This window comes from Nerophis lumbriciformis, linkage group LG04 (genome assembly GCF_033978685.3).
Source record: "Nerophis lumbriciformis linkage group LG04, RoL_Nlum_v2.1, whole genome shotgun sequence".
Classification (NCBI taxonomy): domain Eukaryota; kingdom Metazoa; phylum Chordata; class Actinopteri; order Syngnathiformes; family Syngnathidae; genus Nerophis; species Nerophis lumbriciformis.
Genome location: NC_084551.2, coordinates 55,162,602 through 55,176,003, shown reverse-complemented (window position 1 = coordinate 55,176,003; position 13,402 = coordinate 55,162,602). Strand labels below are relative to the sequence as shown.

General features: G+C 36.2%; 2 protein-coding genes across 3 annotated transcripts in view; both read right to left on the bottom strand.

The window, feature by feature from the left end:
* The window catches only part of ccdc106a (coiled-coil domain containing 106a), a 35,116-nt gene extending 29,644 nt beyond the window's left edge, over window positions 1-5,472 (bottom strand). Inside the window, exons 1-2 of one of the 2 annotated variants that reach the window (XM_061957461.2) lie at window positions 5,435-5,472; window positions 5,054-5,093 (exon numbers count right to left, since the gene is read on the bottom strand). The gene's annotated coding sequence lies outside the window, so the exon portion shown is untranslated. Of the gene's footprint in view, window positions 1-4,677; window positions 4,710-5,053; window positions 5,094-5,434 lie in introns of those variants that run through there. The other variant, XM_061957468.2, reaches the window with a different exon arrangement.
* Window positions 5,473-5,606: 134 nt separating this feature from the next.
* LOC133604250 (C-Jun-amino-terminal kinase-interacting protein 4) overlaps window positions 5,607-13,402 on the bottom strand; it is an 84,684-nt gene continuing 76,888 nt past the window's right edge. Inside the window, exon 28 of the mRNA XM_061957443.2 lies at window positions 5,607-6,979. Coding sequence (XP_061813427.2) covers window positions 6,861-6,979 — 119 coding nt within the window. The 3' untranslated portion in view covers window positions 5,607-6,860. The remainder of the gene's footprint in view (window positions 6,980-13,402) is intronic.

Genomic DNA, 13,402 nt, shown 5'->3' with positions numbered 1-13,402 from the left:
AATATGTATTCTCATAAAAGTACACTGGTAGATGAAATATGTATTGTCATAAAAGTACACTTGAAATATGTATTCTCATAATGAAATATGTATTGTCATAAAAGTACACTTGAACTATGTATTGTCATAAAAGTACACTTGTTGATGAAATATGCATTGTCATAAAAGTACACTTGAAATATGTATTGTCATAAAAGTACACTGTAGATAAAATATGTATTCTCATAAAAGTACACTTGAAATATGTATTTTCATAAAAGCACAATTGAAATATGTATTCTCATAAAAGTACACTTGAAATATGTATTCTCATAAAAGTCAGCATGTGTGTGATATGAATACCATAGGGTGTCATTTAGAGTAGTCAGTGTACAGCTTGTATATATATATATATATATATTGGCCCTGCGATGAGGTGGCGACTTGTCCAGGGTGTATACCGCCTTCCGCCCGATTGTAGCTGAGATAGGCTCCAGCGCCCTCCGCGACCCCAAAAGGGAATAAGCGGTAGGAAATGGATGGATGGATATATATATATATATATATATATAAATAAATGTGTACCACAACAATATTTGTTGTGGTACACATTTGTACACAATATTTGTGTATTCAGTGGATAATACACACATACAGCTTGTATAGTATATATATATATATATGTATATATATATATATATATATATATATATATATATATACAGTGGGGCAAAAAAGTATTTAGTCAGCCACGATTGTGCAAGTTCTCCCACTTAAAATGATGACAGAGGTCTGTAATTTTCATCATAGGTACACTTCAACTGTGAGAGACAGAATGTGAAAAAAAAATCCAGGAATTCACATTGTAGGAATTTTAAAGAATTTATTTGTAAATTATGGTGGAAAATAAGTATTTGGTCACTTCAAACAAGGAAGATCTCTGGCTCTCACAGACCTGTAACTTCTTCTTTAAGAAGCTCTTCTGTCCTCCACTCGTTACCTGTATTAATGGCACCTGTTTGAACTGGTTATCTGTATAAAAGACACCTGTCCACAGCCTCAAACAGTCAGACTCCAAACTCCACTATGGCCAAGACCAAAGAGCCGTCAAAGGACACCAGGAAAATAATTGTAGACCTGCACCAGACTGTGTAGAGTGAATCTACAATAGGCAAGCAGCTTGGTGTGAAAAAAATCAACTGTGGGAGCAATTATCAGAAAATGGAAGACATACAAGACCACTGATAATCTCCCTCGATCTGGGGCTCCACGCAAGATCTCATCCCGTGGGGTCAAAATGATCATGAGAACGGTGAGCAAAAATCCCAGAACCACACGGGGAGACCTGGTGAATGACCTGCAGAGAGCTGGGACCAAAGTAACAAAGGTTACCATCAGTAACACACTACGCCGACAGGGAATCAAATCCTGCAGTGTCAGACGTGTCCCCCTGCTTAAGCCAGTGCATGTCCAGGCCCGTCTGAAGTTTGCCAGAGAGCACATGGATGATACAGCAGAGGATTGGGAGAATGTCATGTGGTCAGATGAAACCAAAATAGAACTTTTTGGTATAAACTCAACTCGTCGTTTTTGGAGGAAGAAGAATACTGAGTTGCATCCCAAGAACACCATACCTACTGTGAAGCATGGGGGTGGAAACATCATGTTTTGGGGCTGTTTTTCTGCTAAGGGGACAGGCCGACTGATCCGTGTTAAGGAAAGAATGAATGGGGCCATGTATCGTGAAATTTTGAGCCAAAACCTCCTTCCATCAGAGAGAGCTTTGAAGATGAAACGTGGCTGGGTCTTCCAGCATGACAATGATCCCAAACACACCGCCCGGGCAACGAAGGAGTGGCTCCGTAAGAAGCATTTGAAAGTCCTGCAGTGGCCTAGCCAGTCTCCAGACCTCAACCCCATAGAAAATCTGTGGAGGGAGTTGAAAGTCCGTGTTGCTTGGCGACAGCCCCAAAACATCACTGCTCTCGAGAAGATCTGCATGGAGGAATGGGCCAAAATACCAGCTACTGTGTGTGCAAACCTGGTAAAGACCTATAGTAATCGTTTGACCTCTGTTATTGCCAACAAAGGTTATATTACAAAGTATTGAGTAGAATTTTTGTTATTGACCAAATACTTATTTTCCACCATAATTTACAAATAAATTCTTTAAAAATCCTACAATGTGAATTCCTGGATTTTTTTTTCACATTCTGTCTCTCACAGTTAAAGTGTACCTATGATGAAAATTACAGACCTCTGTCATCATTTTAAGTGGGAGAACTTGCACAATTGGTGGCTGACTAAATACTTTTTTGCCCCACTGTATATATATATATATATATGTATGTATGTATGTATGTATGTATGTATGTATGTATGTATGTATGTATGTATATATATATATATATATATATATATATATATATATATATATATGTATGTATGTATGTATGTATGTATGTATATATATATATATATATATATATACACACACACATATATATATATATATATATATATATATATATATATATATATATATATATACACACACACATATATATATATATACACATGTATATATATACATATATATATATATATATACACACACACACACATATATATATACAAACACATATATATATACATATATATATACATATATATATATACATACATATATATATATATATATATATACTATACAAGCTGTATGTGTGTATTATCCACTGAATACACAAATATTGTGTACAAATGTGTACCACAACAAATATTGTTGAACGTGTGAATACTTATTGTAACTATTGATATTACACTAAATTAATACTCCTAAATATGACAATCAAAATGTAAACATTTTTGTTTCGTTACCTTCATACCTTCCTCCCTTACTGCCTGATTTTCTTTAAAAAGAGAAAAAAATGTATACATAGATTTTCGGTGCATAACTTGTCAATTGTGCGCAAATAAAATGGTTATATACTGTATATATATATATATATATATATATATATATATATATATATATATATATATATATAAAATATATATATATATATATATATATATATATATATATATATATATATATATATATATATAATATATCTCACAATCCATATTGTGTTTTGGAAATTTAAACTGTGAGGCCTTAGAATTTCATATTCATGGATACATACAAGTCAATGACCACATTTTGTTGTTTTTAAAATATTATTAATGTCATATTTGGATGATCAAATTTTCGGTGTGAATCCTCAAGCTATTTGGACCAAAATACTTTCCCAAAAAAAACAATTAGTTTTTAAAAAATGCTTTATTTCTTTATATTTCCTCTTTCGAGGAACTGTTCATTCTGTTGTTCTATATTGTTCCAATAAATGGCATGTGCGTTCTAATAAAGTTATTTTTGTTAAAAAAAAGACTAGTCAGCAAATATCAGACAAACTATTAAGAGTTTTATTTTAGTCAAATACGTCATCTTAAGCTGAGGACCCTCGTACAAAAATTAACTAAAGTTTTGTTTGGACCAATATACGATACACATTTCAAGTAGAAACAAGTTGTAAAGTTTATTTTGGGAGTAATAAGCAAATAACACCAATCTACACTATATTGCCAAAAGTATTAGGCCAGCCATCCAAATGATGAGAATCAGGTGTCCTAACCACTTGGCCCGGTGTATCAAATCAAGCACTTAGGCATGGAGACTGTTTCTACAAACATTTGTGAAAGAATGGGCCGCTCTCAGTGATTTCCAGCGTGGAATTGTCATAGGATGCCACCTGTGCGACAAACCCAGTCGGGGAAATTTCCTCGCTCCTAAATATTCCAAAGTCAACTTTATTATAAGAAAATGGAAGAGTTTGGGAACAACAGCAACTCAGCCACCAAGTGGTAGGCCACGTAAACTTGCTACAGAGCTCCAAACTTTATGTGACCTTCCAATTAGCCCACGTACAGTATGCAGAGAGCTTCGCGGAATGGGTTTCCATGGTCGAGCAGCTGCATCTAAGCCATACATTACCAAGTCCAAACATATAACGAATACAATAATAAATTACAAATAATTGATTTACGTGGACCCCGACTTAAACAAGTTGAAAAACTTATTGGGGTGTTACCATTTAGCGGAATATGTACTGTACTGTGTAATCTACTAATAAAAGCTTCAATCAATCAATCAATCAAAAAGTTGGCACAAAAACAGTACAGTGAATTAATTTCAAACGTATATTTAAGCAGTTTGGTCTTTGTAGGGTAACATATGTGAAATAATTTACCTCACTTTGTTTAAAAGTCAAATATTATCTTGGCCGAGTAGTTTTCCATTGTTTACTACGATGACGTCATCAGAGAAGCGACGCCGAGTTCCTGGCGGGAAGTTAAAAGTTGCAGTTGGATAAAAACCGAATTAAAGTCGCTCGTTCCAAACAAGTTTGTGTGTTTTTGTCCTATAAAATACTTTTAACGCGCTACACGTCATTCATCAAACGCTACAACTGAAATTACTTGGTTTAATAGAATCGGTAAATACGTGAAATATAGCTTGTAATAGCATGTTGACACTGAGCACATTAGAGATTAAAAAATAAAAATATAATAAAAAAAATGTGCTTAAAAGACCGTGCAGATAATTTAACAGTGCCCAAAGAAATAGTCAAAATGTCAAATATACATAAAAGTACTTACTTGTTCTTCCCACGGCCTGCACCGGATGTGAACGACACAACTTCCGATGGGCCGTCACAGGGGAAATATGTCCGTGTAACACCATTAAAGTATTTTCTTTTTAAAAGCTAACATAAATATGAAAATACATTACATTTTTGAAGGGTTTGACTCAAAATATTCCAAGGTAAAATCAAATTTTAGGACTGACAAAAATGCTATTTAACTGGCATGACTTTTTATCATAGAATCGGTAAATAAGTGAAACATAGCTTATAATAGCATGTTGACACTGAGCACATTAGAGATAAAAAAAAATTGCTTAAAAGACCGTGCTGAGAATTTAACAGTGCCCAAAGAAATAGTCAAAATGTCAAATGTACATAAAAGTACTTACTTGTTCTTCCCACGACCTGCACCGGATGTGAACGACGTGACTTCCGGTGGACCGTCACAGGGGAAATATGTCAGTGTAACATTTCAGTATTTTCTTTCTAAAAGCTATCATAAATATGAAAATACATTAAATTTTTGAAGGGTTTGACTCAAAATATTCCAAGGTAAAATCAAATTTTGGGAGGGCTGACAAAATGCTTTTTAACTGGAATGACTCTTTATCGTAGAATGGTAAATACGTGGAACATAGTTTATAATAGCATGTTGACACTGAGCACATTAGAGATTAATAATAACAAAAATGTGCTTTAAAGATTGTGCTGAGAATTCAACAGTGCCCAAAGAAATAGTCAAAATGTCAAATGTACATAAAAGTACTTACTTGTTCTTCCCACGGCCTGCACCGGATGTGAACTTCCGGTGGATCGTCACAGGGGAAATATGTCAATGTAACACCACTAAAGTATTTTATTTCTAAAAGGTAACATAAATATGAAAATACATAAATATTTTTAAAGAGTTTGACTCAAAATATTCCAATTTTCGGAGGACTGACAAATGCTATTTTTCAAGATTTCAACGTAATTAGGGACAGAGGACCCTATTGAATTTCTAGCGTTTATTATTATACCGCCGCCTCTTTGAACTGTAATTTGACCCCCTTAACATGCTTCAAAACTCACCAGATTGGACACACACATCAGGACTGGCGAAAATTGCAATCTAATCAAAAAAAACCAAACCCCAAAACTCAAAATTGCGCTCTAGCGCCCCCTAGGAAGAAAACACAGACAAAACTGCCTCTAACTCCCAGTAGGAATGTTGGAGAGACATGAAACAAAAACCTCTATGTAGGTCTCACTTAGACCTATATTTTTTACACTATCAACCCCCAGCAAAAATCAACAGAAAGTTTGCAATTCCCCCTTCAAAACAAAAGTTGAGTAAAAACAGTCACCTTTTTTCAAACATTATCTCTCCTGAGCGCGTTTGTCGTGTCGGCTTCAAATTAGCAGAGGAGAGAGATTGAACCCTTCTGATTAAAAGTCGATGAAAGAGTTTTAATTACTGCTCCGGTTTGGATTTTATGAGCCCTCAAAGTCAGTCCCGTCCATCGCTGCTTGCAGCTTTAATTATATTTTAATTTGTATTTATTAAACAAGCAATCAGATCAACGTGCAGTTGGCTCAGTGGAAAAATAGTGTTTTGTTTTTGTTTACAATAATTCCATTTATACATTTTATTTCCCGTCAAACGTGTTTTACAGTGAATTGTATCTGCATTTATACATTCTATTTCTCGGAATGGCTCATATTTAATGATTCATTTTTAGTGCTCTTATCATATTGAACAAGCCAAATTGGAAGGTACTAATCATATATCACGTTTGCGTAAAGTTGATAGCGTTTGTGCAAAAAAAGAAAGAAAGGCAGGTTGTATTTAAATATTGCATAGGAACATGTAGGAAAAATGTCTCTGCTTGAGCTGTGCAGAAGATGAACACCATGTCATAGAAATAAATACATATGTGGAGGTATTTGTAACTCAAAGTACTTGGCGCAACAGAAAATACACAATATGTAAAAAAAATAATCTGTGAAGTAAAGCTGATTTTTTTTGTCCTGCTTCCAGTTGACAAGGAAATTAAATAATGTTCATAATCCAAACATTATGGATATGAGTTGACCTGTTGATTAAATATATGTGTCAAGAACAGAAAACATTCCCATTAAAAAAACCATGAAGGCTTCTGGGTTTTTGGATCGATCGAAGGAGAGGTTGATAAAGTTTGTTGCACCCAGCAGATGTTAGAGGACACAGCTTGGCATGGCGGAGGCGGGATTCAACCAGATGATCATGTGACTGCGTTCCGATCGCTGCGGCGCGGCCTGAGATACCGGCACACCGTCGTCGCTGGCGTCGTCTCCTGCAATGAGACAGGAAATAACCTCCAGGAAGTCACAATCAACAACTTCTTACAGTTGGCACGATAAAATGATACTTCTGCGTCGTAATGTCCCACCGTACCATTTTTTTTGAGGTAACCAGAGAGCTCTCGACTGATATTTTTTGCCTAAAATTGCGATTTCAAATACCTCTGTCTGAAATCGCCATGTAAAATCGCTGATGCTCATCAGTAGCATCTATATGGAAGGTCCAGACTAGACGAAAAAAAGTTAATAAATAATAATAATATCCCATAAATAATTAAATAAATAAATAATATATATTAAAAAAAGAAAACAATTCTAGATGGACGCCCTATTAAAGCAAGGGTTTTTATCCATGGCACATTCTAAAAACACAATAACTATTTTTTTTTTTTTTTTAAACATAAAAAATTGATTTAAAGAGCAAATAGGTGTAATGTAACGGAAAAAAACGTTGAAATATTGACATTAATAACACAAAGTTGACATGCAGGCTATTTTTTAAGTACGGCCCGCCAGCCTCGTCAATTTATCCGGCGAGACGTCATAGCTTCAACAAAGCATTGTGCTTTCAAATGAACCTTAAATACCAGGCAGACTTGGAATACTACTTACTTACTGTCATCTTGTGGACAATGGGAGTAAATATGATAAGTATGCAGAAATAAGAGCACCGTATTTACTTATATGACACAATCCAAACAACCTTCCCTAGTCATGGTGGGGGAAAAAAAATGCAACTAACATAAGTTCAACACACATAACACAACCTGCTCACTGAACCTTGTGGATATTATGAAAAGTGTCCAAAATCTCAAAATTACACTAATTTGGACTGATTTTTTTTGCTTTAAGTTGCGATTTCAGATACCTCCGTCTGAAATCGCCATGTAAAATCGCTAATGCTAATCAGTAGCATCTATATGGAATGTCCAACAAATGGTATGTTTTTTTTACGGTTTATTCCAAACTGTTGTGTTGCTTTAGCTTGATTCTTACATGTGTACTTTATGTGTATATGTATATAATATGTTTGTTTCCTGTGCAGGAACAACAACGACGTGTAACAATATATCAACTATTTTGTCGTCAGTTGTCGTCCGTCCGCTTAGCTCACGCTTACTTCCTGTTAAGATTGTTACGTTACAAGCTACATTTTTTATACATGAAAGGCCCTTCCTGAAAGTACAAACTCACATTGCTTCAGTCATTTCAAATGAATAATTCAATCTTGGAAAATAGTTATGAGTAAAAAAAAAACTAAAATTATTATCTTTATTGGAAAAAAAATTAAGTAGTTTTAGATAAGCATATTTTTTATTTGATTCAATTCATTTATTGGGATTTTTTTTATCCTATTGGATTATTAGACACATGTTGGGCCCCCCTGGACTAGACGAAAAAAAGTTAATAAATAATAATAATATTTCATAAATAATGAAATAAATAAATAAACAATATATATATAAAAAAAATAAAACAATTCTAGATGGACGCCCTATTAAAGCAAGGGTTTTTATCCATGGCACACTCTAAAAACACAAGAACTATTTTATTTTATTTTATTATTTAAACATACAAAATGGATTAAAAGAGCAAATAGGTGTAATGTAACGGAAACAACTTTGAAATATTGATGCAAACAATTATATTGCAAGCTACATTTTTTATACATGAAAAAGGATTCCAGGAAGTACAACTCACATTTTCACATTGCTTCAGTCATTTTAAGTGAATAATTCAATCTGGGAAAATAGTTAAAAGTAGAAAAGCCCTTAAATTATTATCTTTATTGGAAAAAATTAAATCGCTTTACATAAGCTTTTTTTTTGTTGATTACATTTATTTATTAGGATTTTTTTATCCTATTGGATTATTTTAACAACCCTTTTTGTTTTGTATATAAAGATTTTGATTGCTCAACCTTTGTGTTTGAAATATTGTAATACATTCAAGTGCCTACAATTGATCTGATTACCGTCTTTTTCGGACTATAAGTCGCAGTTTTTTTCATAGTTTATGAAAGCTGCATAATGTTTTTTTCCTTCTTTATTATGCATTTTCGGCAGGTGCGACTTATACTCCGGTGCGACTTATACTCCGAAAAATACGGTACTTTCAATATGTATTGTTTGTGTGTTCCCTACTTCCTGTTCCTGTCTACCGCGCTAAGCCTTCTGGGAAATGTAGTATATCATCATTCACTTCCTAGTTTCCATAGAGTCATATGTTTATATAACATTTATTAATCCAGGGTAAGACAATTAAGAACATATTTTCATTTCCAGATTTTGGCGCGCTCTACCTTCCACATTTTTCAGCCGATTCAAAGCGTTCCAACTTCAAACTGTTCAGCCTATTCGGGAAGAGCGGGATTTCCCTTGACAAGTTCAAAAAATTCCCAGATTTCCCAGAACTCCAGGTTCTCCGAGACATTTTTCCCATTCAAAATGAATTGACCATTTTTCAAACTTCCACCATTTCCACATTTTTCAACCGATTCAAACCATTCCACCTTCAACACATTCCACCATCCTGGAAATTCAAACTATACTTTTTCCCAGTTCAAAAAAATTCCAGGACTTTCCAGAATTCCTGCTTTTCCAAAGCCCTATTTCCACCCTTTTTTCTGGAGAGTGCACCTTCCACATTTTTCAACGCATTTCAACCGTTTCACCGTCAAAACATTCCTCTTAATCAGGACAAAAAAAACAAAGTTGTTTTTCGAACTGGAAAAATTCCCGGTTTTCCCGAAATTCCAGGAACTCTGTAATACTATTTCTCAATTCAACATATTACTACGATATTTCTTGACCGATTTGAAAAATTTCAACAGCAACCATTTCAACTCATTCAGACCATTCAAGTTTTTTACCATTTTCAAAAAAATTCCCGCTTTTCCCGAAATTCCCAATTTTTCCCGAATTTCAACGGGACATTCTTCAAACTTCCACAATTCCCACATTTTTCAACCGTTTCAAACCATTCCACCTTCAACACATTCAACTCATCCTGGACATATAAACTATAATTTTTCCATATTCAACAAATTTCCAGGAATTCCTGTTTTGTTATTTTTTAACACTATTTCCAACATTTTTCGTTTGTCTATTCCTTTTCCTTTTTAAATCCCATTTCAATCGTTCCACTGTCAAAACATTCCTGTTTTTTCCGAAATTCCAGGAATTTCATAATACAATTTCTCAATTAAAAAACTGTTACTACTTCAATATTTCTTGACCGATTCAAACGATTCCAACACCAACCAATTCAGCTCATTCAGGACGTTCATGCGCCTAATAATTTGAAAAAATTATCCCGCTTTTCCCAAATTTCCAGGAATTCCTGTTTTTTTAACCCTATTTCCAACCTTTTTCATTTGACTATTTATTTTCCTTTTTTCATCCCATTTCAACCGTTCCACCGTCAAAACATTCCTCTCAATCAGGACAAAAAACAAAGTTGTTTTTCTAACTGGAAAATTCCCGGTTTTCCCGAAATTCTGCAATACTATTTCTCAATTCAACATGTTACTATTTCAATATTTGTCGACCGATTTGAAAAATTTAAACAGCAACCATTTCAACTCATTCAGACCATTCAAGTTCTTTACCATTTACCAAAAAATTCCCGCTTTTCCCGTAATACCCAATTCTTTCTGAAATTCCTGTTGAAATCAACGGGACATTCTTCTAACTTTCACAATTCCCACAACCGATTCAAACCATTCCACTTTGAACACATTCAACTCATCCTAGACATATAAATTATAATTTTCACATTCAACAAATTTCCAGGAATTCCTGTTTTGTTCTTTTTAACACTATTTCCAACATTTTTCATTTGACTATTCCTTTTCCTTTTTTCATCCCATTTCAACCGTTCCACTGTCAAAACATTTTTCTTAGTCAGGAACTCGAAACATTCCTGTTTTTCCCGAAATTCCAGGAATTCCATAATACAATTTCTCAATTAAAAAACTGTTACTACTTCAACATTTCTTGACAGATTTAAACGATTCCAACACCAACCAATTCAGCTCATTCAGGACATTCATGCGCTTAATAATTTAAAAAATTATCCCGCTTTTCCCCAATTTCCAGGAATTCCTGTTTTTTTTAACCCTATTTCCAACCTTTTTCATTTGACTATTTATTTTCCTTTTTTCATCCCATTTCAACCGTTCCACCGTCAAAACATTCCTCTCAATCAGGACAAAAAACAAAGTTGTTTTTCTAACTGGAAAATTCCCGGTTTTCCCGAAATTCTGCAATACTATTTCTCAATTCAACATGTTACTATTTCAATATTTCTCGACCGATTTGAAAAATTTCAACAGCAACCATTTCAACTCATTCAGACCATTCAAGTTTTTTACCATTTTCCAAAAAATTCCCGCTTTTCCCGTAATTCCCAATTTTTTTCTGAAATTCCCGTTGAAATCAACGGGACATTCTTCAAACTTCCACAATTCCCACAACCGATTGAAACCATTCCACTTTGAACACATTCAACTCATCCTGGACATCCATCCATCCATCCATCCATCCATCTTCTTCCGCTTATCCGAGGTCGGGTCGCGGGGGCAGCAGCTTAAGCAGGGAAGCCCAGACTTCCCTCTCCCCAGCCACTTCGTCCAGCTCCTCCCGGGGGATCCCGAGGCGTTCCCAGGCCAGCCGGGAGAGATAGTCTTCCCAGCGTGTCCTGGGTCTTCCCCGTGGCCTCCTACCGGTCGGACGTGCCCGAAACACCTTCCTAGGGAGGCGTTAGGGTGGCATCCTGACCAGATGCCCGAACCACCTCATCTGGCTCCTCTCGATGTGGAGGAGCAGCGGCTTTACTTTGAGCTCCCCCCGAATGACAGAGCTTCTCACCCTATCTCTAAGGGAGAGCCCCGCCACTCGGCGGAGGAAACTCATTTCGGCCACTTGTACCCGTGATCTTGTCCTTTCGGTCATGACCCAAAGCTCATGACCATAGGTGAGGATGGGAACGTAGATCGACCGGTAAATCGAGAGCTTTGCCTTCCGGCTCAGCTCCTTCTTCACCACAACGGATCGATACAGCCTCCGCATTACTGAAGACGCCGCACCGATCCGCCTGTCGATCTCACGATCCACTCTTCCCCCACTCGTGAACAAGACTCCGAGGTACTTGAACTCCTCCACTTGGGGCAAGATCTCCTCCCCAACCCGGAGATGGCACTCCACCCTTTTCCGGGAGAGAACCATGGACTCGGACTTGGAGGTGCTGATTCCCATCCCAGTCGCTTCACACTCGGCTGTGAACCGATCCAGTGAGAGCTGAAGATCTTAGCCGGAGGAAGCCATCAGGACCACATCATCTGCAAATAGCAGTGACCTAATCCTGCAGCCACCAAACCAGATCCCCTCAACGCCCTGACTGCGCCTAGAAATTCTGTCCATAAAGGTTATGAACAGAATCGGTGACAAAGGGCAGCCTTGGCGGAGTCCAACCCTCACTGGAAACGTGTCCGACTTACTGCCGGCAATGCGGACCAAGCTCTGACACTGATTATACAGGGAGCGAACTGCCACAATAAGACAGTCCGTTACCCCATACTCTCTGAGCACTCCCCACAGGACTTCCCGGGGTACACGGTCGAATGCCTTCTCCAAGTCCACAAAGCACATGGACATATAAATTATAATTTTCACATTCAACAAATTTCCAGGAATTCCTGTTTGTTTTTTTAACACTATTTCCAACATTTTTCATTTGACTATTCCTTTTCCTTTTTTCATCCCATTTCAACCGTTCCACTGTCAAAACATTTTTCTTAGTCAGGAACTCGAAACATTCCTGGTTTTCCCGAAATTCCAGGAATACCATAATACAATTTCTCAATTAAAAACTGTTACTACTTCAACATTTCTTGACCGATTTAAACGATTCCAACACCAACCAATTCAGCTCATTCAGGACATTCATGCGCCTAATAATTAAAAAAAAAAAAAATTCCGCTTTTCCAAATTTCCAGGAAGTTCCCATTGAAATGAATGGGACATTTTTCCAAGTTGCACAATTCCCACAGTTTTCAACCTATTCAAACTAGAGATGTCCAATAATATCGGACTGCCGATATTATCGGCCGATAAATGCTTTAAAATGTAATATCGGAAATTATCGGTTTCAAAAAGTAAAATGTATGACTTTTTAAAACGCCGCTCTACGGAGTGGTACACGGACGTACGGAGAAGTACAGAGCAGTCGCGTCTCCCAGTCATACTTGCCAATTCTCACGAATTTCTCACGATTTCCACCCAGACAACAATATTGGAGGCGTGCGTGCCTTAAAATCACTGCAATTGCATGCCGGCCCAATCACATAAAATCTACGGCCTTTCACACACACAAGTGAATGCAAACATACTTGGTCAACAGCCATACAGGTCACA